The sequence below is a fragment of the Manacus candei genome, unplaced genomic scaffold, assembly GCF_025592945.1.
Source record: "Manacus candei isolate 608988 ecotype Guabito, Panama unplaced genomic scaffold, ASM2559294v1 h1tg000081l, whole genome shotgun sequence".
In the NCBI taxonomy this organism is placed as follows: Eukaryota; Metazoa; Chordata; class Aves; order Passeriformes; family Pipridae; genus Manacus; species Manacus candei.
In genome coordinates, this window is record NW_026138129.1 from 2,465,704 (window position 1) to 2,490,270 (window position 24,567).

Genomic DNA, 24,567 nt, shown 5'->3' on the forward strand with positions numbered 1-24,567 from the left:
AGTCCCCTCAGCCACTGCTCACAAGACTTATGCTCCAGACCTTCACCACCTATGATGCCCTTCTCTGGACATGCTCCAGCACCTTAATGTCTTTCATGTAGTGAGGGGCCCAAAACTCAACACAGTACTTGAGGTGCAGCCTCACTAGTACCAAGTACAGGGAGATCACTGCCCTGGTCCTGGTGACCATGCTATTCTTGGTACAGGTCAGGATGTTATTGGCCTTACTGGCCGCCTGTACACTTGCTGGCTCGTGTTCAGCCAGCTATCAACTGGAGAAGGTAGAAGAAGGTAGCATATTTTTGTAGGCTAGAGTATTGTAAAATACTCTCTTCTAAAAGTGGAATAGTTTTGTTCTGTGTGGAAAGACTTTTTTAATCTAAACTATTCCCCTTATAAAGTGTATTTTGTCTTTCCTTTTTCTTTTAAAGTGTGTGCTACAACAATCTATTTCACCATAGAAAGAAACTGTCAAGCGAGGAGTCTGGCTCATCTCTCAGGTAACGTGGAAACAGTCAACAGAACAAATGTTAAACTTTACACCTCTGGACACTTAAATCATAGCAAGCTTTATAAGCCTTCAGAGAATATAAAACAGGGATGATGGTACTCTGCCAGGGAACAAACTAGTTTCATAATGGAAAGAAATCAATTCCCAGCTGAAAATGAGAGAGCAAGGAAGATGAAAAGATTTTCAGGTAACTTTTGTTCCAGCTTTCAACAAAGGCTGAATCTTCTTGCCCTAGCAGCAGACATCCACAGTCAACTGTGACTGGTGTTAGTGCCTCAGCAGATTTTTCTATTCCACTGGAATTGCTAAAGTGGAAAGCACTTAAAAAGAAAGCAGAGGATGGAACTGACAGACTCCATGAGAGTCATCAAAGTGAGTCAAGATGAGTTAGATGTGTCAGAGACTGTGATGCTGAAAAAACAAACTGAACAGCTGACAGTGTGCTGTAGAGCTTGTCAAGGAGGAATACCAGTTCATACCTTCATACTTGGCCAGTGTAGCTAAAATGGAACAGTTTGACAAGTTCCTAGATTTCCAGAAGGAGTTTGTAGCAAACCGTGAACTGTTACAGAATGATTTAACAGGGAGAAAAGTATCAGAGCAGCATGAAAGTAAGCTGGCTAAGGTAAAAAAAAAAAGTCTTCAAGTGGATGGAAGGGTAAATTTTGCATTATCTTTCTGGTTAGATTGGTTGTGTGTTCCAGGAAAATGGAATGGGTTAGCCAAAATCACCTCTCTCTTCTTCTCAAAGACACAGTCCCTGGTGTTTTCTTAGTTGAGCACATGTAAGACACATCTTCTGTGTGTTCCAAAACACTGAGCCCAATGCTGTTATGCCACTGTTTACCCTTCCCTCCATTGTCATGTGGAAATGTTGTGTTAAATATACAATAAAACAAGATCTTGCAAGCTGGTGATCTGTACAGGAAAAATCACTGTTGGTCAGCATCTCTGTGGGAACTGTATATTCAGCACATTGTCCAGCAGCATGTTTGAGATAATTTTTATAAGATGTTGCTTTCTCTATGTGTTCTGTAGACTATCTCTTTACACACAGTTGTTGCTAACTCTCCCCTTGTGATGAGTGGGGTGGGGTGTGAATTTGATCACTGAAACACATACACTTCGTAGAAGCTACTGTTGTTGCTTGAGTTGCTGCCCCAGGGGAAGTTTAACAATCTCAGCAGCACTCATAGCCAAATGCAGGAGTGAGAGTAAGCTACTGGATTCATAGAAACTAGGGATGGAACTTAATGAAAGCATTTGGGGGTTGGTAAACTAAGAAATGACTAGGCTAGTGTGGGCTGGAAAAGAACTGATATTTCATGTACATGAGAGAAATTTTTGAAAGAACTTGGCATTTTGTCCCTCACTGTGGTACTTAAGGTCAGATTTTCATCCTTTGTAAGACGCCAACTCATTTATCAAGGGTATTTTACAGAGAATTTAGCAGCGGTGTTTGCTGGACTGTGGCTACTAACAGAGAAAACAGAGGTCAGGCTTGACTGAAACAGCCATCCCAATAGGAGTCCTATGTATACCAGAAACTGGAAAAGAAATGATCAAGCAAATAAGCAGAGGTTAGTCCTGTATACCTCCAACATACCTCAAGAAAAATTATGCAAATTAGGGAAGTGAGGCAACAAATTCGTTCAATCTACTTGTGGGTATAACTCTGGGAGAAGCAGCATAATCCATGTTCCCTTGAATTCTATGAGGTATCATCTGCCACACAGTTAACCAACTTATCAAAAAAGATGGTTACTTCACACCTTGGTAAATATCCTCAAGCAACCATTCTTCTCTGCCTCTAGGCTGAGAGGCCAGAGTTCAGAGGAAGAAGAGAGAGGGGAGAACAGAAGTGAAGTGCAGTATTGTATCAGGATAACAACTTGATCTTGTAACTTTTGAAGTATGTTTTCCCAGGAGACATTTTACCCAGAAACAATTTGGATCAATACAATTTTTGTGAGATAGTGTAACGCTGGCACAAAGCTTAGCAGAAAACTGTACTAACTAGCAGTGATGGCAATCTTTTCCCTTTAATTAAATGGTCAAAATTTCTACCAGCTTTGGTTTGAAACAAGGATATTCACAAAGTAAAAAACTGCCGTAGTATATTACCTACCAAAAAGGGTTGTAGTTAAAAAGGTAATCGTAGGAACAGAGCACTTTGAAGTGAGCCAACAGCACTCTAGAGGAAAAGTTCCCATGGCAGAGGAACCCAGCAAAAGTTGCCAAAGAGAACCTTTCTTTCTCTCTCCCAGATTTATTACTCAGAGTTGGTAATACACAACCATGAGATTTTAAGTGTATTATTTTAACTGTTATATTCCTTAGCTAGGGGTTCTTGGGTTATTTATGTATTAATTATGTCTCTCTGTGCTAACAGTTACTTTAGGGAATGCAACATGTTCCAAGAGTAGGTTCTTGTCAAATCTGGAGATGACCTGTTGAAGTCACTAGAGATAAACAGGCTTATTTATGATAATGGAAGGATTTGCTGTAAATATGTAAGCAAGATATACAACAATTAATTGAAGCATAATTTAGTAATTGCCTTCTGCCACACAAATCTGTCTTGTTTTCAACTAGTCTTTTTGATGATTAATACAATTGTTGATTGTACACTTTCTTCTTACTGATTTTTGCTATGACCAGGACTTTGTCTGTATTCTCATGATATTTCTTACTGCATACCATGAGGGGAATGACATGAACTTAAACAAAGTGATGCATTCTGACAGTAACTGTTTTAGAGCACTTTCTGCCTGTGGAGGATTGTAGTCATTAATTTTGGCGATTGTACAGGAACGCCAGATAACATGTGCTTGTGATCCCCTCCATTTCAAGCAACTACAGGTTGTTGAGGAAGCATTTGAAGATATATGCAACAGGTCTCTGATATTTTGTGGTATTCTGAAGGAAATGAAGAAAATAAATATTCCTACACTTTAGCCCAACGTAAGCTAAATGTACCTTAACAATTGTTTTAAAAGTTTTATCCCATCACGCCTTTTGTCAGTGTTTTCTCAGGGCATCTGGGACATTAAACTCTTTTTATCTACAGTGAGGAAACTGATTCTCACAGGGGTTTATATTCTTCAGGAGAATATATTCTCTGTCCATTGATCACATGTTAAAATCAAACATATCTAACAAAATTCATGGACTTTTAGCATTTTTTTTTAAAATTTAATCACTTGTGGTCTCAAAAGGAATGATTGATTTGTTCCTTATTTTTACTTCTTCTCCCATTGTACACAGATAAGCAAAAAAGAACAGAGAATAGAAGTGTTAAGATATATACCTCTATAGAAAGTTGATTTCCAGTCTGCTCAGTGATTTGAGCTGGCATAATTTCCTTCTATAAGCTTCATCATGGTAATGGAGAACAAAGAAATTACAAGGAATTTCACACCTCTGTGAAATTTAGTACTCAGAGTCAGATATGGGCACTCCCTGACCTTATCTTTGACACAGGAGATCTAGTGCTCTCCCTTTGCTTCATTGCTGACCACAATTTCTGTAGGAGCAACCCACAGTAGAGAAATCTGAGACAGCAGCTCCTTATAGAATAAGCAGAGCATTGGCTGAATAGACTTAGCTGGATTTCAGAAATGCCAAACCTATTGTCCTTCTTTCTCCTCTTTGGTAGAGCCACATCAGGCTTTTTGCCAGCTCTACTGTAGAAATGCTGCTGAATAGAGGGTGATATTTGCCTCAGGCTTCCAGGAATAGTGCTACACACCCTTTTACCCTTCCCCTCTCACCAGTGACACCTTAATTTTGGTAAAAGGCACCAGTAAAGGTGTCATCCACTATGGAAGTAGAAGAGGAGCACAGAGGAGATGTCAAGCCCTGAGGGCAGAGCCATATCTGACTGGCCCTGCCCAGGCCCCTGGAGCCTCTTCCCATCCTCAACCAATTTCAGTCCAGCCTGGACCTGTCAGTCCCTGCCCATTTCTCTATCTCATCCTTTTGTATTCTTTCTTTTTTTTTTTGCTTTCCCCACTCCAAAACTAGCCCCCTTTGCTTCTGATAGCTTTTCAGGCCCATGTTCTCCAGAGACAATCCTTTAGACTGGCTCTGAGGATTTCACCCTAGTTATCCTCTCTCTTTGACAGGAAGCCTGGGAGTGTCTGTGTGATATTGACAATGTGTTGAAATGAAAAGGAAAGGTAATGATGAACAGGGCACAGGTGACAGCATAAATGCTTTGTCTAGGTTGAGTAGCACACTGCTCAGTGGCAGAACACCTGAAAGAATTGTCCAAAAGCAAGGAGTTTTCATGAGTCTAACTCTTCATATTTACTGGCTGACACATTCAGAGAATCATCCATACTTTTTTGTTTTATCTGTAACAAACCTTTAATCTATTTGCAAATGGAAAGAGCTTTAAGTGACTCTGGAACCTGCTATAAGGGTTTTTTTGTTTATGTTAACTCTTAGTCTTATCAACAGCTTGTTCAGAAGTTTTTATCAGAACTGAATTTTACCAAAAAGTAATTTTAAAAATGGTGTCAGAACCTGCGGCAAAAAAAACCCCCATAAAACTTTATATTTTACTCTTTTTCATGCACTCATGGGATCTGAAGATTTGGGTCAAAGGGATGGAAACAAAGACTTCAAGGGCTTCAGAAATACAAGCACTCAGGAAAGATGCGCAGGTTCTCATGCAGAAAGGCAGTACTGCTCTGGGAAGAAGCAAAGACTAAGTGTTACAAATGCTATCAACCGCTGTAGCAACAACAAAGTAGATGAGGTAGAGCAGAAAAAAGTAAATAGAGTTTCTTGATTTTTTTAAATGTCAGGTCTTGAAGGAAAGGCCAAAGGATTAGACCTTGTGGATGACCTGTTTTAGGCAAAAACCTTTATTTTGTACCAATCACACTGGGAGATGGGGCTAAACTCTGAGTAGGACCAAGACTTTCTTTTGCCATTCCCAGCTGACCATCATAGAGAATTCTCCTGACCACACAGGCTACAACCTGCACTATTAAATTTCAGACTGTGTCACCTTTGTTGGGGTGTTGACTTTATTCCTTCTTGTGGAGGTAACAAAGCCTAATAAGCCTCCTAAGGCTCCTTGTCTTCTTTGGACTGACCCAGCGTTTCCATGCCTCTGGTGCATGCCCCTGATATTTTATATCACAACTTCCAAATCTCCTTACTACTGCTCCAAGCTCTGATCTGACTTTCTAGCCTCAATATTTGACCCTATGATTATTTAATTCTAGAACTCTAACCTTCATGCTTGAAAGATGTCCTAACAAGAGATCTTGCCTACCAGCTTTCTTGCTCTTGCCCACTTCACTGTCTGAACCTGAAGAATTACCAAGTTTTCACTAAGCTGCTGGTTCTCTTCTTCCCCTTCTCTTTTTCTTGTAAATATGAATCTAGATGACTCAAGAGGTCTTTTATATCTTTGCAATTGTTGTTTCCAGTGTATTTTGTGTGATCATTTTACAATATTTACCCTTGCTTTCAACATGTAGTTTGGATGATTCTGCAGTTAAGATACTGGAATGTGAAAGAGCTTTATGTTCACTAGTTTTTTTTAGTGTAAGCAGGAAGATGATTAACAGTGAACCAGTAATCTACATGTCTATATTTTTCTACAGAGAGAGAATTCATGATGTGTTAATGTGGGATAGTCAAACTGGCATGAATTTAAGATGGATCGGGATATTGTGTGGGATATTTATAGGGCATGCACATGCAAATTTTATCTAGGCTATTCAGAGGTTGGTTTTGGTGCAAGCTTTTATAAATATCTTAGAGATAAAAGGGAAAATTATGATATTTTGTCTTCTGCCAAAGTTCTGAAAGGAAATAATGATAAACATCCCAGAATTATCTAAAGGAGTTCTTGAGAGATTTGTCAACTATAGGTATAAAAATCCAATGCCCCATAAGGCTGTTCAGTTCTGAATAGCAGTCTGTTTCCAGCATAGTCTAGGAACATGTGCTAATGTCAACTTGCTAGCTTTGCATGAAAACTAATAATGAAAATTTAAGTAATTAGTTGCTACCCGGAGCCTAAGACTGAATCTTTCCTCTTGCCATGGGTCATGTGTTAGTCCTTTCTATGTATAGCAAAACCATCCTTGGAGGGTGGGTAGAGGGAAAGATTTTCATATGAGACTTATGTATTTTTTAAAATAATATTAGTTAGTAGATGTTAGAATGTCTTGAAGGATTTTTGAATACTGATGATGGTAGAGGAAGTAAGAGCACTTTGGCCACAACAACCCCGTGCAGTGCTACAGGCTGGGGACAGAGTGGCTGGAGAGCAACCAGGCAGAAAGAGACCTGAGGGTACTGATTGACAAGAAGCTGAACATGAGCCAGCAGTGTACCCAGGTGGTCAAGAAGGCCAATGACATCCTGGCCTGTATCAGGAACAACGTGGCCAACAGGTCCAGGGAAGTGATTCTTCCCCTGGACTCAGCACTGGTGAGGCCACACCTCGAATACTGTGTCCAGTTCTGGGCCCCTCAGCTCAGGAAGGATATTGAGGTGCTGGACCAGGTCCAGAGAAAAGCAACGAGGCTGGTGAAGGGACTTGAGCACAAGTCCTGTGAGGAGAGGCTGAGGGAGCTGGGGTTGTTCAGCCTGGAGAAAAGGAGGCTCAGAGGAGACCTCATCACTCTCTACAACTCCCTGAAAGGAGGTTGTAGCCAGGTGAGGGTTGGTCTCTTCTCCCAGGCAACAAAGAGGGCATGGTCTTAAGCCCTGTCAGGGGAGGTTTAGGTTAGATATTAGGAAAAAATTATTTACAGAAAGGGTAATCAGGCATTGGAATGGGCTGCCCAGGCAGGTGGTGGATACTCCGTCCCTGGAGGTTTTTAAGATGAGACTGGATGTGGCACTTAGTGCCATGGTCTAGTAACCATGGCGGTGTTGGACCAAGGGTTGGACTTGATGATCTCAGAGGTCCCTTCCAACCTGGCTGATTCTATGTATGCAAGTATGTTTCTATGTGATATATAAAAATATGCAGAGAACTAAGCTGTCCAATTACGTTATTGTTATACCTATGTGGCTTCCTAAATATGTAAGTAATAATGTGTAATTTCTTCAATAGTTTCATTCAAGAGGTTTCCACTTGGGAGAGGAAGCTGTGGTTTTAATGCAGTAGAGAGTAATTGTTTGAATCCTGTTAGGTTCTCACAGAGAGTCAATTCTCTCCTTTTCATCATTGGGCATTCAAATCTGGAGTCACTTTGCTGTAATTCAGTGAGCTTCAATTTTCTCTCTGCCCTGTTAGAGCAACATTTGACCTCTGAGAATGTGTAATAATCTTCATTATACATAACAACTATTTACTTACATCTACCTTTGTATATGATCTTGAAAAGATACTTGTGAAACTGTTCTGTTTTGTTCTAGTCTAAGTTGAAGAATTAATTAGAAACAGTGCTACAGATGGTTCGACTCCAGGAGATAAAACAGGTGAGTGATAGGACAGTTTTGAGTTGAGTCAAAAGGAAATATGGTATAAATTATGGCAATAAAGTGTTCTAAAGTGTTGCAAGAAAAACCAATCAAAAATTGCCTTAACTGTTGGGATTTTTTCTGTTAGTGTGATCAAAATATACTGACATCTAACGAAATAAGGTACATAACATCTTTCCTGTACTTCTTTCACTCCAGATCCTATCTGAAACCAGTAGGTGTCAGTGGGAGACTCTAAAATGTTAGAGATGTCTCAGGGGATGGTGCATGAAACCCTTCATCTGGCAGAAATATAATAACTGGATTTCATCCTTATGATGAGGAGGTTAAGCCCTGAATCACGTGCTTTCACATACCCTTCCTAAGCTTCTTTTCAGTCTTCACTGTATCAGTCCTGAGTGCTCTAGTTATCCATACAATACTCAAGTCCCTATTGAATGCTTGCTCAGTGCTTTTGTTCAGTAACAGCACTGAGTTTTACAGTCTATTTATGTACTGCTCAAGAAAGTAGTGTCTTTTGATAAGGCCTTTGATCAGTGGAATCTGAATCAGGATCCTTGAGTAAGATAAAATAGATAAATCTGAAAATTGTGGAAGAGTAAGAAAAAATTGATGAACTAAGAAATCCTGTGTAGTGTCATCAGTATAAAGTATAACTGGTCTGACTGTAGTACACCTGCATTTTATGACTTCATTGAAAACCTGTTCTGAGAGCACAGTTTTCTTCCAGACCATGAGAACATATCGATTAGCAAATTATAGTGTGGTAAATAAGGAAATAGCTGTTCAAGTGGTGATGTAAAATGCCTTCTACACTTCCTCTTTAAGAAAAGAGGAAGATCCAAATCTTTCTCTGAAATGTCTGAGTGTTCTAGTGTCCTGCTCCAAGCTATGGCCAGTTGTTAGCTTCATCATGGGCAGCTCCTACCACTGGCACCTAACTCACTTTTGCAAACATACCTTCTGCAGGAGCAATGCTTAAACAGTCAAACCAGCTGTGGTTGTGGGCTTTTTTTTTTTTTCCCCCAGCAATTAAACAGGCCCAAATTCCTCTCTAGTGTAGCTGTCTTCCTGTCAATGAACATATGTTTGAATGCACCTGTTCTGATTATTTCATTTCTACAGCATGGTACAGATTTTGAATTTCATTGCTTTGCAGTCTATCACTAAAAAAAGCATAAAATCAGTCATTGGCTCTGGATCTCCCACAGGACTAGTGAACAAAACAAACAGAACTCTCCAGGCCAAGGCATATCTAAGACATGGTTTTGCATAAAATGAGCTAAAAAATATTTAAACAATGGGTAAAGATTTCTCCCCTTCTCCTCCTTACCAGATACTAATATAAGAAGTACTAACTCAGCTTCAAACTTTCCTTCCCTACCTTCCTCAATTACTCACTGAGGAATCAAAACCAACCAAGTCAGAAAAATGTAAATGTTACAGGATTTTTTTTTGTGTTACAGCTGTATTTAGAAGGCTAAGCCAAGAAATTTGGGCTAAATATGCTAACATGTGCTGCCACTATAGGGAACAAAGCTCTACAAATATCTTTTGCTTTTTTTGTTTGTTTTTGTTTGCTTGTTTCTGGTTTTTCTTTTTTTGGTTGGTTGGTGATTGGTTTTTTTTTTCTGATGTGGGATGCTAAACAGTTAAAAAAGTGTTCAATCCAAGGTAACCTGATACGAGAATGTTACAATTTTCCTAGAGGAAAAATGGAGATTTGATTATATTTTTAAAAATTGAATAAAAAGTTTTCTTAATATTTTCTAAAACAGAAGGCATTATTTTTTTCTCTCCAGAAAACATTTCTGTAAGGCCCTCCCAGGACCAGTAGCTTATCCTAATCCACTGAGTGAGGATATGCTGTCTATTGTTTGTAGTAGTTCACACGAAAATACAGGATTTTTGAGAAGCCAGTAGCCATTAGCTTCTGGGACAGGGAGGGGCAGGAAGCATGGCCAGGCCCTTTCCCCACATGAGGCAGTGCATCACTCAAATTTGGCTCATGCTCTCTTCCTCCAGCCTAACTCACTTTTCATCAAAACTGTTGGCTCTCAGTGACCTTTTGACTGTGTGCTGACACTGCCTCACAGACTAAAGGGAGGAAGAGCAGGGCTGGCTGCCCATGACAAGCTGCTTAGAGAGTAGGAAATTCAGGAGATCACAACAGGCAGTCTTTAATTGCTGAAACATCATCATTACTCAACACAGTACCTAGTCCTGAATTTGACAGCATGGCACAAAGCTGTTACATTGCAAATGTGGCTAATGAACTCTGAAAACCCCTCCCAGCTCCAGGGCAGGCCCTGAGTCAAGAGGATTTTCTTGACCTGCTCATGACAGCAGTCAGACAAGCCAGGGAGCACCATTAGGGGTTCTCACAAGGCAAAGAAAGGCCAGTTCTTCCTTTCTGTGTTCTCACTCCCTTCACCGGTGCATTCCCTCTCTCTATCCTTCCCCTCTGCAATCGCAGAGCCTTGGAGGTGTAACCTTGCACTTTGTCGTCTTTCCTGGGTATTCCATTCTCCATAGCTTCCCTTACACACTAACACCAAGAGGTGAACCAGGATGTGGGAGACAGATAAAACAGGATGATTTTCACCTGCACCGTCACCAGGGAAGAAAGTAGTTTATTTGTATGATTACAGACCACTGGAGTGAAGGGCACTATTAGTCTGTGCATGTAGTTCCCCTCATTCCCTAGATGAGGACCCGGAAAGGACCTGTAATACAGCTCTGGCTGCAGCAGCATGAACACCAACAGGCTGCAGACAAGCTTGCTGACAAGCTGTGAAAAGCTGAAAAGGTCTTTGACTCAAATTAGACCCTGGCTGAACAGGAGCATGAGTTGGATGTGTAGGATCTTGTAACATCACATTATTGACTTATTGTAGTGAGTGGGTGAATTGACAGTGAAGTTGGCCTGTAAAATTCTAAAGTGCATTTTCTGGACTCTCCTAAGGGAGTACAGCATGTTTATTCTGCTCCTTGCATGTTCTCTGTTCTCTATGCTGGGATGCAGTTATTTCCTGCTTGGCTGTGTTCCCGTTGTTTCTAGAGCCTACTTTTGCAAGAAGTGCTAAAGGGTCTTGGTTGGGGTGACTGTGAAAGGTGAGTGGCATAGCCCATGTACCAATGTTCCTTTCCTGGTGGAAATGAAGTGTGGGTACAGTGAGTGTGTATACCAGCTGAATTCGGGGCAATATCATGGGTGCTCCTGGTCTGTACTGATCGTCTTGATTAAGGTAAGTTTGTACTTGAGTATACCTGCTAAAAGCGCTAGATGACAGCCTTAGATGACAAATAACTCTGCACTGCTAGCTCTGTCCTTTAAATTTCGCAAGCACTTTTTTACTTCTGGAAACCTGAAGCAGATATGAGACAAAGAAAATAGTAAAAAACCTGCTCTCTTTCAAAACAGCTTGAATCTGTGAGGTGTAAGGTTCTTGATAAATGGGAAGAAATTAACATACTGAGACTGAGAAGAAAGAAAGAGTGGTTTATGCTGTGACAATGCATATAGTGGAAACCACTCTAAACTAATACAGGCAAAAATCCTTAGTTCTAAACATGTCTTAATAAGAAGTACTGGTGTCCAGGTACTACCATGAGGGATGTTTTAGCATTGAGAAATTGATCCCCAGTGGTCTTTATTTTATCCTCTGAGAACACAATATGTACCTAGTTTGGGTGCTTCTATGTTCATTGTAGTGTTCAGACTCCGTCCCTGCAGTAGGAGGCTTGTAGGCTGACCCTCACCATGTGAGATGATGATCTACAGACATAGGGGTTATTTCTGTATTCATGCTACAAGTTTGGGGACTTGTAAGCAAATACACATTTAACAGAAGCATCATTAGTTTTAACATGTTTGTTTCTTGACCTGGAGAAACAGAAATGTTCTGGGGGGGATTTTTAAGTGTTCCAAGTTGGCATCATCTACCCTTGAAATGAACGCTGAAATGCCGAGTAACTTCAAAGGGGGAGAAATAGGACAGTCCTGATTCCCTTTGAAATCTCCTTTCTAGATGTTGAATTAACTGAACATTACTGCAGATTATTCACTGGCATATATAATGACCATAGCTGTGAACACGTCGTGCCAGTCACAGACAGGAAGGTCAAGTTTAAGTCCAGATTGAATAAAAAGTCTATGATGGATTCTTGATATCAGGTAATTATTTTTTAATAAAAGGACAAATGTTAACATGAATACTTCTTTACAGAATATGTTTTTTGTTTGTTTGGGTTTTTTTTTTTGTAATTCACTAGGCTCCATCATTATTGGTTGAGCTCTCATAGTCATTGGTGTTGTACGAAGCAAACACTGAGAGATAGGCTTTTATTGCACACTATGCAATCCGAGGTACAGAACTTGCAGAGATTTTTTTTATGCACTAAAATTTGCATACTCCAAGTGGCCTGTGTGAGGACCACTTGAACTATAAAAGCTAGATGCTTGTACATTTCTGCAGGATTAGTGCATTCAGCATTTACAAACAGTACTCCTTTTCCACTGGCTGTTGTGCAGTTAGAAATAGCACAAGATCTCAATAAAGGCACTTTAACATGTCCTTGTCAGTGGTTACACTGATAAGTGTTCCAACTGCATGAAACGAGGAGGTAATTCCATGCAGCTAAAAGTACAGTCAGCATGAGTAGGGCATAGTGTGTCACTCTTAATGGTGGGCAAACAGCAGTTGTTCATGTAAGTCTTATGTTTGACTAAGCATCTAAAAGGTCAAACATTTCTCCAAACTTTCTGTCCTCTGAAGCAGTTATGTCTATTGACAGAACATAAAATTAGTTAATTAATTATACTGAGAATAAAACAGAGCTGCCAAAAAGTCATAGGAAAGCTAAAAAACCTTGTGAAAACCAGGTACAGCCATTGTGTTCTTGTACTATGCTTGTCTGTCTTTAATGACATATTTAAAATAATTATTTTTCTTGCTGAATTTTTCAACAAACTTTGTGCACTGTTACCCACGAGTACAAGACAGAAGTCTGTCACTTGTTTCTAAAGCAATCAGCAGACCTCCAGCATCAGAGAGCTTTGGGGAAGAAGAACTCTTGGTTTATTTAGACAGATTTACTTGGTATCAAGATATTAAAACAATGAGCAGCAGCAACTAGTACTGAAAATTCCTTTTTTTTTTTTTTTTCTCCTGGCAAACAGGAGATCTTGGACTCCATGTGCCTTATGAAATGTTCCTGTGTACACTCTCTAAGATATTCAGCCTTGTGGCATGATAACAAATGAGTATATGAAATCTGGTCCTCTGAAAAAATAGCCACTCTGAGAATTTCCTCTCTTTGCTTTTTTACAACAAATATGAGTATTCAGAAGGTCTTTAAATATAAATTGCTGGTTTCTAGAGTAGTTTTAGGGTGGGAGAGTGGAGGAGGGGCGGGGCTGGGCTTTTTCTGTGCTGTAATGAAAAAGGATAGCCAGCAGATGGCAATGTTGTATAGTTGTTCTAACAGGAGACAGCCACATCATCAAGGGAGGGAAACCTCTGATACTCCGTAAGTAGCCATGAGGGAAAATGGAGTGGCCCCCGCAAGCCATTGGAGGGTTGGCAATCCAAGCATACTTTGGCTGAATGCTAATGTAGGCTTACTGAGTTTGCAATACCCTTTGTAACAGCAATTCTACATTGAAAACCCCTCATTTGAAAGGGCAAGACCATTATAATTTAATAACAATCTAATTAAAATAGTGCATTTCCATATTCTTTTGAAAGCATGATTTCGTAAGGCTGCATAAGTACAATGTGTTCTTTCCCATACAGGTTGCATATTTAAAAAGATAAGTGGGTCTGATGCACTTTCTTTTGCTGGAATGCTGTGTGACAATTTAACTGATCTGTTACTGCCTTTTCAGTCTCAAACTATGAAAATCAACTCATGAAACACGTTTCTCCAAGGCCAAATAAAAGTTATTTCCTTATAACCCAGTGTGGTTCAGGCGTAACGCAAACTAGTTTATACGAGTTACCTTCACTAGGTCTAGTCTCAAAGGACTTGAAAGGTTTTCTGGCTCCAGCAAGTTCCAGGTTAGTCCTGCTGTGTTTTGCCAGCTAGAAAGTAGAAAGGTACAGAATACAATTCCACCTCTCTCTCTCTCTCCTTTTTTTTTTTTTTTTTTTTAATTATTTTGGAGAGCTATTATGGTACTTTGATCTAAATATGTAAATCAAAGTTGCAAAAGCTTTCTGCTTCCAGCCGTACTGAAGGCATGGGAAGGAGGTAAATGAACCTGTGGTACATAACACCAGCATATAAAATCCATGGAATAGCTCAGCAAGAGGAACTTGGAAAGACTTCTTTAAAATATAGGAACAAACAGATGTCTTGAGAGAAGTGAGTAATAGTTTGACTAAAACAATTTTAGGTTCAACTGATACTCTGCTCCACACTCTGAAGTCTGAAGCTCTGTTTTAGTAACCAAAAAAGCAGGCATCATTTCAGATGTTATTGAAATGTGAAGTACAAAGCTCTTTGCATTTAGGATTTTGTCTAGCAGTTCAGTCTAAAATCTAGAAAGGGACATGGATGCTGAAAGACAAAATCAAATTATTTGTATCACAGTAATTGCTTTAGCAAAAATGATGCTATGAACACCCTTCCTTGTTTACACAGTTGGACCCGGCTTTACTGTCTGTTTGGTTTCCCTCAAGGTAAAGGGAACTGGCAAGAAGAAAGGCTCTATGTTAGACTCAAAGACATGTAACTTGAGATGTACTGCTAAATTAAAACTCCTGTCACACAGAGACTACTTACTATAATTTATGTCAAGGTTAATGGAGTAAAAAGTATTGGAGTATTTTAAATGCTAAGCAGACATGTTGCCAATTAGCATCACTGCAGATTTTTTCTTATATACTGAAGGATATTTCAATGTTTCTCAACATTTATGTCTTTTTTAAAGGAATTTGAAGGAAATATCACAGAAATTTTAGATAAACTGAAAATCACTCAAGAAAATCAAAGGGGAGTATGAAATGTTCAAATATCTATGTCAGTGTGGTTGAACAAAAAGTGATAGAGTAATGGACATGCCAGTCATAACAACTTGCTGGACCAATGTAAGACAAATTAGTTACTAATAGCAGCTGCATTCAAGTGCTAGTTGCAGAACACACACAGTAGCAGCTGGGAGTCATAATGAGATATTATGGATTTGACTTCAATGTGGCTCAGATTATTAAGTATAAAAAATATGCATAGCGTTTGATTAAAAACTCTAATTGCTTCAGTTTTTTTATTTATAGAATCACAGAATATTCTGAGTTGGAAGGAACCCACAAGAATCATCAAAGTCCAGCTCTTGGCTCTGCACAGAACAACCCCAGGTATCACACCAAGTGCCTGAGAGCGTTGTCCAAATGCTTCTTTTACTCTGTCATGCTTGGTGTTTTGACCATACAGGTACAGAACAGACATATTATGGCACTTTTCAAAGACTTCTGACAAAGTTTTCTGACAATGCCCTGCTGATGGTCTTTTACACCAGACTTAGAGAAGTTCAAGCCCTTCTCTGTTCTGACATTGCTCACTAGTGCCAGTTTTGGTAATTTCTTTGTGCAATGGATTTTTTAATGTTGGGAACTGGCTTGAGATTCTTAAACCTCTTTGACATAAAATGTGTTTTATTTTAAAGGGGTGGACTATGGGGTCATCTCAAGCACTCGAGGTAACATATTTTAAGAAGTTAAAGCGTGCAGGTTTGGTTATTGATGCTGCCTGTCAGAAGTAAATACCAAATATATTTGTTTCTGTTGTGCTTTCAGTATTTTGGTTTAGCACAAAACTGTTTATTCCTGCCATGTTTTTTATGTTCCAAAGCTCTGGATGTTCCAAAGCCTTGGATAAGGATCCATCCAATCTAAAACATGGTGGAAGAGAGGGTATCACAACTTAGTCATCCACTGTCAAGATCATGAGTTGCGCGTACTCGGATAGGTGTATATTTCAACATATTTGGCATAGCTTCAGATTGGTTGTGAGTTTGTAGTGCTGCTTAGAGGTTTTTTTTTCTTACAAGCAAATGTCAACCAGAATTAAGGCTCTGTACGAGTTGAAAAATATATCTACAGAATATCTGAGAAGTCTAGTTTATTGTCAGAACAGAAGGTACCTTTTCACTCATGTGCCCTGCTATTGCCCATGAGCATTTTTGTATCTACAGTTTATCAGTATAAGAAATCACTGCATCCAGGGGTATCAGGTAGTGGCAAGCTTGTGGCATTATAGACCCACTCTGACAAGACCTCAAATCCAATCAAGCTATCATGCAAACTATCATGCAAAATCAACTGTCGGAGCCAAGGTGTTGTCTTGGTGTTAATTATTGTAAGACCATCCTGGTTCACCAGACTTCGAATACACACTCTGCTTTTTGAAGTCTGATTTGACAGATAAACTGATAGCTGGCCTGTATATGTGTGACTAACGGTCAATCACTTAATACTCTAAAAGTCCAGTCTCCTTTCATGCAGTCAGGTTCTTCTGATATAACCCTTCTTGCAGTGTATGTGTGGAGATTCCTCCCCTGGGCTGGGTATGTCCCCGAAGGTTACTTCTTGAAGTTGAGAGAAAGGGATCTCCCCACTAGTGTTGACATGGGTGAGTTACATCAAATCTGTACTTAATAATTATTTCTTTTTGCTAGCTTTAATATAACTGCTTCAATAATTGTTTTGTTACAGTGCACTATACTATTCTATGCTATATTATACTCTATTAGTAGATTTTCAACATTTATATTGTGTCATAAATAGTTCTGATTAAGATCTTTTGTCTAACCATTTGTAATAATAAACTATTCATCTTATATAAATATCCCCATTTTGCCAATCATTAAAATCTGCAGGACAAAAGTGGTTCAGTCACACCTCTGTAATTCCTTAGGCCAGTCTTTTATGTTTTCAAACATTAGATGGACATTATGGAGTTGTCTCCTATTGTTATAACACAACACTAAGAGAAAGGTGTCTCAAATTTAGATGCCAGGTGGTGTCTTGTGCCATAGGATCCCAAAAAGTCACTGTAGGTTCCTGTTGTGTCTGTGGCCTATACACTTCCATGTACAGTTATGAGATTATTGGTAAAAATCCAAAATTATAGACTCCAAAGAACAAGATCCACTAATATAGAAAAGAACAGCTCTATTTTCATCTTATTACCAACACTTTGTGTCAAAGCGGATATGTTTTATTTGCTGACACAGGCAGAAATTTTTACTTTGAAATTGTACTAAAAAAGTAAGGAAAGAATTTTTTTTCAAAGAAAGCTTGAGTCTTACAAAAAAGAATCCTGAACTCAGATCTTATTGAACATAAATATTTTCAATTAAATTAGTTTTTTTGTTTAAAATAGAAGATTAATAATTCTAGTAATCTATGAAATATTAAAATTAAGGTTAAACTTTAGTTAATTTACTGTTTCTGGCTCTTTGAGAATTGCCAACTTTAGAATTCACAAGATGGTATACAGTTATGGTACACTTTTGTTGTTGGAGGGTGGCAGTGTAAACAGCTCTCAATTCAGGAGCTGCTACCTAATGATCTAAGACCACTAATACATGATAATTTCATGAAAATGGAAAGTAACCCACTTTATGATATGAAGTTACTGTATATTACGTTGTTACAATTCCTGGATGGATGCATTCATTAAGCTTAATGAGAGGGATGGAAGGAATTGAAAGAGGACAACACTAAAGCGAAGCATGGAATCTAAATAAGTAGTTTCCCCACAAACAGCATGGAGAGAACTTCCTATACAATGGCAGACATCTAGCCTCCTTAAATTTGCAAAACTTGCTTTTCCAGAGCTGAGTGCCAGTAGATCTAGAAATTTATAGATAATTAAAAAATTATGTGCAAAATTAATAAAGGTTTTTGATTAGTGATAGTTACATTCCCTTCAGGAGCTGAACATATGTCAGGATAGCTGAGGTGCTAAGGATACCATAAAGAACCTCTATGAATAGAAGAGTCCTTTGTTCTTTCCCTTCGAAACATATGGATGAATCGTGGTCTAAGAACATGCACAACAGGAAAGGGTGATAAGACATGATCATACTCACATCTGCTTATACATTAAAGAACTGTGTGTTTTGTATTTCTTTGATTTTGAATTGAGAGTTGCATGACCTTCAAGTCAGGTATGGGACTTACTGGATAAAATTCAATGTCATTTGACAGACTAAACTGGAAAAAAAGCTAAGCACAGTTCTGTCTGAGAGGATAATAGTATATTTATGGATAGTATAACAGTATATTATAATAATTTTTTTTTGAAAGTTAAAATTTGGGAACGTTATACACGTGGAATAATTGGTCAGCCACAAGGCTATTAGAAATAAAACATCAAGGTAATTAGTGGTAGATATAGTAGAACACAAGGTTAATTAGTCTCATTTGTATGATGTTAATTATTAAAAGTAATCAGCCCTGGGATACTTACAGAACCACTCTCACTAAATGTTTTAAAAAATGTAGCAGAAGGACTTTTACATTTTGCTTCAAGCAGAGCTTATGTATAAACCCTTTAAAGTAGCACACTGTCTTGGGATATTTGCATAATAAGATGCTTTATAAAACGAAAGCCCAAAATTCTGTTTTCCTCTCAGTGTTAGGAATCACATTTCTAGAACTGACATATTCTCTTTCCATAGGACAGATCAGGAACACTGAAACATTAAGAGTAGCATGAGATTGCTGAATCAAAGCCTGTCTTGAGGCATAATTAACAGAAAGCGTCTAATTATCTGAAGTCAAAACTGTATCATCCTTAGCCCTTAATGCACATAAGATAACTTAGATGACATTTAATTAGAGGTAAAACATGGATTAATACTTATTTAATAGCTTTGGTAGAAGCTTCCCTTAGGTGTTAGGAGATTGTCCAGTGAATTGGGGCAAATATTTAGCCCGTGCCTGCAGCTAAATAAATAATTTGCAGCAAACAATTTACTTAGCGAAGTTTCTACTGCTTCTGCAGCAGGAATCTGTTTTCTTCAGATTTAACAGCTATCTGATGAAAACCTTTCTAATTCTCATTTGAGAAATTAAAAACATTCAAAATATAAAAGTTTAACACTATTGTAAATGGATGGATTAAGTCCTATGGTTTTTATTTGTTTTCCTGGTTAAAGGGTTGTGTTCACAGCTCTAGTGGAAGTAGTGAAATTTCTTTTGGACTAAGGTTACCATTCTTATTAGATTTTGATATCTGTCTCAGTATTTCGTAGAATCATTTGTTGTCAAGTCTTAACAGCTCTATTTGATCCATGCCTAAGTCATTGTAGGAAAGGAAGGCAGCAGGAAAGCAAGCTCTGCTATGGAAATAATGTCCACACTCTGCATTATGGAAAAGTGCCATGGGTAAAAACTATCTTTACTTTCAGTACATAATACCAGATCTAAAAATGATCTCTCTTGGTCTCTGTTCTTTAGAATGCTTTCAAGAGCTGCTGCATCTGGTTGAGAAGAACAGGCAGATGGATGGGAGCTTTTGCCTAAATCCATTCTAACAAATTTCAGTTATCTAACAAGATGATAGGAAGGATAAACCATCCTCTGGAGATTAATCTTTCTCTCTTTACGAGCAACCTCAAGTGCCTGAAATTAGGTGAGTTGGTCTTAGTTGCTTTCGTATGGCTCATAGTGGGAAGACTCCTCAGTGCTGCCTGTGTTTACACTGGGGTATTGATTGTCACTGACTTAGATCTCAGTTTCTGTTCAGTGTTTGTGTTGATTGTATGCTATACTTTTTAGGAAGATGTGGGATCTAACAGAGGGAGTTTTGTTACCTGAAAAGGAAAATGAATTTCTGAAAGTCCAAACGAAAATAAGTAAAGAAAGATAAATACCACTTCAAACGTACTCCTAATATCTCAAGGTTGTGTAAGTGGAATCCAGGCTTGAAAAACTGCTGTTGAACCTCAGAATCAAATATTATAATGCTATGTCAAAATCACAAATTTGTTTTCATTTTTGCATACAGTAATATGGGTAGTTCTACTGTCTGCATAAAGAGATATTATCATATAAATTTTTTAAAAAATGTCTAGTTCTATTAATTTCTATAATAAATAAGTGTATTCTTCCAAACAATTTTCAGCAGATGCTGCCTTCCTTCCATCATGGTTCTTTTCCTTATGGGAGCACCAGTGGGTATTAATTAAACTCTCAGGACAGAACTCCCGTGGAAGTTAGTTAGGTATATCAAAGATGCATCTTCTAAACAAGATACATATATTAGTCTTGAACTGTGGTGGTACATACCGGCATATGAACATCGCTTTTGTGAGTCTTTTCATGACCCCAAAATTTTGACTTTTATTATATGAAATCGTACTATGGCTTCAGTTTTTTTTGAAATCATGAGATGGGTTCAGATGAAGTGGAAACATGCTTGATTTTGCAGAAAGCCTGAAAAAAACAGGTCAAAGAAGAGAAGTAGTCCTTTCAACTAGAAAATGTTTTGTTTAATACCCATAAGAATCCTCAAAGAGCTAGCTCATGTCATCCTCTCTTGGTGGTTTTCAAGCAGTCCTGAGAATCCAGAGAGGTCCTGACTGACAGGAAGCTTATCAAACACGATAAGTCCCACTTATCAAACCTAATTTCCTTCTATAACAAAGTAACCCACGTAGTTGATATAGGGAAGCCAGTGAATATAATCTTGTTGGATTTCAGTAAAGCTTTCAATACTGTCTCTCATAGAATCCTTCTGGACAAAATGTCCAGCACACAGCTGGATAAACACATCATGTGGTGGGTGAGCAGTTGGCTCACAGGTTGAGTATAGAGGGTAATAGTGAATGGGGTGACATCAGACGGGCAACCTGTCACTAGAGGGATTCCACAGAGCTCCATCTTGGAGCTCCATCCATGGGAATGAAAGGAATACCTAGCAAATTTGCAGAGGACACAAAACTGGGAGGAGCTGTTGACTCCTTTGAAGGAAGGGAGGCCCTTCAGAGAGACCTCAATAAATCAGAGGATTGGACAATCACCAACCATATGAAGTTCAACAAGGGGAAGCACTGAATTCTGCACCTGGTATGGGGCAACCCTGGATGTACGTACAGACTGGGGAATGAGATGCTGAAAAGCAGTGCCACAGAAAGGGACCTGGGGGTCCTGGTCAATGGTAAGTTGAATATGAGTCAGCAGTGCCCTGGCAGCCAGGAGGGCCAACTGTGTCCTGGGGGGCATCAGGCAAAGCATCACCAGCTGGCTAGGGGAGGTGATTGTCCTACTCTGCTCTGCACTGGTGTGGCCTCAGCTTGAATATTGTGTGCAGTTTTGGTCGTCACAATATAAGAAAGATATTAAGCTCTTGGAGAGCATCCAAAGAGGGCAATGAAGATGGTGAAGGGCCTTGAGGGGAAGCTGTATGAAGAGTGGCTGAGATCACTTGATCTGTTCAGCCTGGAGAAGAGGAGACTGAGAAGAGGCCTCGTCATAGTCTATAACTTCCTTGTGAGGAGAAAAAGAGGGGCACTTCTCTGTAGTGACTGGTGACAGGGCCTGAGGGAATAGCTAGAAGTTGTGGCAGGGGACTTTCAGGTTGAATATTAGAAAAAGGTTCTTCCCCCCAAGGTTGGGCACTGGAACAGGCTCTCCAGGGAAGTGGTCACAGCACCAAGCCTGACAGAGTTCAAGAAACGTTTGGATGATACTCTCAGGCACCTGGTGCAGAGCCAGGAGCTGGACTCAATTATCCTTGTGGGTCCCTTCAAAGTCAGCATATTCTGTGATTCTGATATGAAGAGTGGTTATGTTTATGAATGTGGAGGAAAAGTAGGAAGAAGACAGATCATACCAACTACATAGCTGTATCCATGCTAAGGAACATCTCTTGGCCTACGTACAATCAATCAGTGGAAAATAGAATCTTTTTTTTTTTTCAATTTAATAAGTAATCAAATGGAAAGGGGACATAGGAACATTTACACTTTGCAGCAAGCAAGACAAACCCAGAGATGTCAATGTGTCAAATGGATATATTTGCGTTCGTTGGAGGAACATTCATTCCAAGAGACTCAGAAAGTGTACATCCCAGGTTAACCAAAGTACATAGTCTACTGCTGGTAACCTTGGAGAAGGTTTATTTAAAATATTTTTAATTTTTATTTAAAATAAAATAAAATACAATTAAAAAAAAAGACAAGTAAGAAATAATCAAACAAAACACACCATTTCCAAAAAGAAAGAAAACCCTGAAACAAAAACCCAAGGGTCTTCAGATTGCTTAAATTTTTTCTTACTTGGTTTTTATTTTATTTCATTTTATTGTTTACAATAAGGTGGTTTAATCAAGTTTCATGAACAGGTTGTCCTTGTAATAGGTGACATTGCAAGACATCAAGTTGAAGGACTTACATCATGAAGGTGAATTCTTAGGGTTTTTCCTTGTTTGGATTCAGGTCCATAAGAGTTTGTAGCTGGTAGAAGTAAAATATCCTTAGCACTGTCTCCTAACTTCCAGTGAATGACTTTTTCTTTGAATCTACCATCTTCTGTTATCTGTGCTACTAGACAGTATTTAAAAATACCATTATGAAAAAGGAAGAGAGAAAGACAGTGGTATTATTGCCATGAGTTGCCCAAGGCAACATAGAATGACATTGTCACCAAGAAGTGAGAAGGATAGGATTTTCTATGGGTAACAAGAGCAGTCAGAATTATGACAGTTACTGTTGAAAACAGAAAAGGAGTTGAAAGTAAGCCAGAATCCTTCAGTAAAATCTACTCTGTGGAGTAGGAAGAGAATGTCACAGAGCAACATATAGTGCTGCTGCTTGCTGCTGGAGACAGCATTCTGTGGAAAGTACTTTCTCAATTTGGGCCCATGGTGTCAGTTCCCATGTTCTGGTTTAGAGCTGGAAATGGAGAGCTGCTGTAATTTGTGATTGCCCAAGAACTATTTTTTTTTTTTTTGAGCATTTTGGATCATTTCAGTGAAGTCAGGGCAGAGGAAAGTGATTTGAAATTTTCAGGGACAATATATGCATTCATCTCACAATAAAAAACAGTCACTACCCAATTCTGATCTATACTTATGTACGAGTACTGACTAATATTCTGTGAACAAGAGCATGTGTTTTGAACTCACTAATTATTACAGCAGACTTAATAATTCTCTTCTTGTAACCCTCAATTTATCTTTATTGCACTTATGAAATAAATGTAGGAGCTCCCAGAAGGTGAATGTAATATTATTTTGTGCTCACCTCACATTGGAGACTCTGTGAAAGTTTACAAACATCAATTAACTTTCACTATGCTGCCATCTGGGAAATAACTTTTCTTACACCCATGTTACAGATGGATAAACAAGCAGAAGCTAAATAACTTGTCCTGGATCATGTTGCAAATTGGGAATAGAGTTCTCATGCTGTCTCCCAGTGCCTCACTTGGGTCTAACTAGTAAGCATGCTGCCACATTGTTTATTTACATTTTGAGACTGTTTTTAACGAACTAAGTTGCCATTTCTTTTTCTCCTGAATCATCCAAAACTTGGCAACACTTCGTTTTAATAAAACTTTCACATACAGAGGCTAGCATTTATAGTTGAATGTTTATCCTCACCTTTCTTTGCTTCTAAGATCTGTGTATGCTGCTAACTCTTAGGAAACTAAGGACAAATAATTTTTTGTGGTTACTTTTAAGAAGTGTTCCCACTGACAACGGTGGCTTTTGAATGAGTTCGTCATGCTCATATTATAAATCAATCTCTCCAATTCCTCAATTAGTTTTACTTTTCCTTGCACAGAATCTTTTCCATTTTCTAATGTTTTTATAGTGGCAGTTGATAAGGCAAGCACAAGAGAATGGGCAGCTGGTATTTGCTGTTGTGAATTCTTATACACTTATTCACTCAAGTTGGGCTGGTTACAACTTCCTCTTTTTTAAAAAACTATTTTTCATTATAGAGTTTTTCTCCCTGTATTGTTGGTAACCCCTTTCAACTTCATAGTGATGTATGTAATTGTGGTTAGAAACATGAAGATTCTAGTTATTACAACTGCTCTCTTCCCATTTCTGCTGTAGGTAATTAAAAGTTTTAGGGGTGGGGGTGAGCTTTATAGGTCACCTCAATTATCCCTGTGTGTGATACTAATTATAAAGGCAGAAGGACCACTACTAAAACAGTCACTCTATAGCAATGGAGGATATACTTCCACGTGAAATATGGGTCATTACTGTTAGACTACTGGAAGTTCCTGGACTTACTTCTCCTGGAGAGAAGGTGGTACAAAAGAAAACTTGGTGCACCACTGTAGTGGTAATTCCAAATTTTAGGGACATTCTCACAGGAAAAAGACATCCTTTCTAACCTCCAGCACTACATTGTTCAAATGGGGAAATAATTCTTCATTATTAACTGCTGGGAACGGGATACTTACCTCAAGTCACTACAAAACCTGGACATGGCACAATTAAAGTGTGCCATGCACTTCTTCTATGTTGTTTTTCTAGTTAATTAAACCATTATCCAAAGTGGTTAAATTATTTAACCTGGAACAGTTGGTGTATTCAATCTCTTTTATTTTTTTTCCAATGAA

The 24,567-nt window shown here is 38.7% G+C and overlaps 1 protein-coding gene across 1 annotated transcript; it reads left to right on the top strand.

Annotated features, from left to right (window-relative positions):
• Nucleotides 1-212: 212 nt before the first annotated feature.
• Nucleotides 213-14,981, top strand: CUNH6orf118 (chromosome unknown C6orf118 homolog). The gene is given in 11 exon segments (XM_051811255.1): nucleotides 213-291; nucleotides 432-716; nucleotides 719-870; nucleotides 872-936; nucleotides 938-1,136; nucleotides 3,323-3,441; nucleotides 5,052-5,227; nucleotides 11,386-11,482; nucleotides 12,558-12,598; nucleotides 13,771-13,916; nucleotides 14,910-14,981. Coding segments are annotated over 11 exon segments (1,431 nt in total).
• Nucleotides 14,982-24,567: the final 9,586 nt, after the last annotated feature.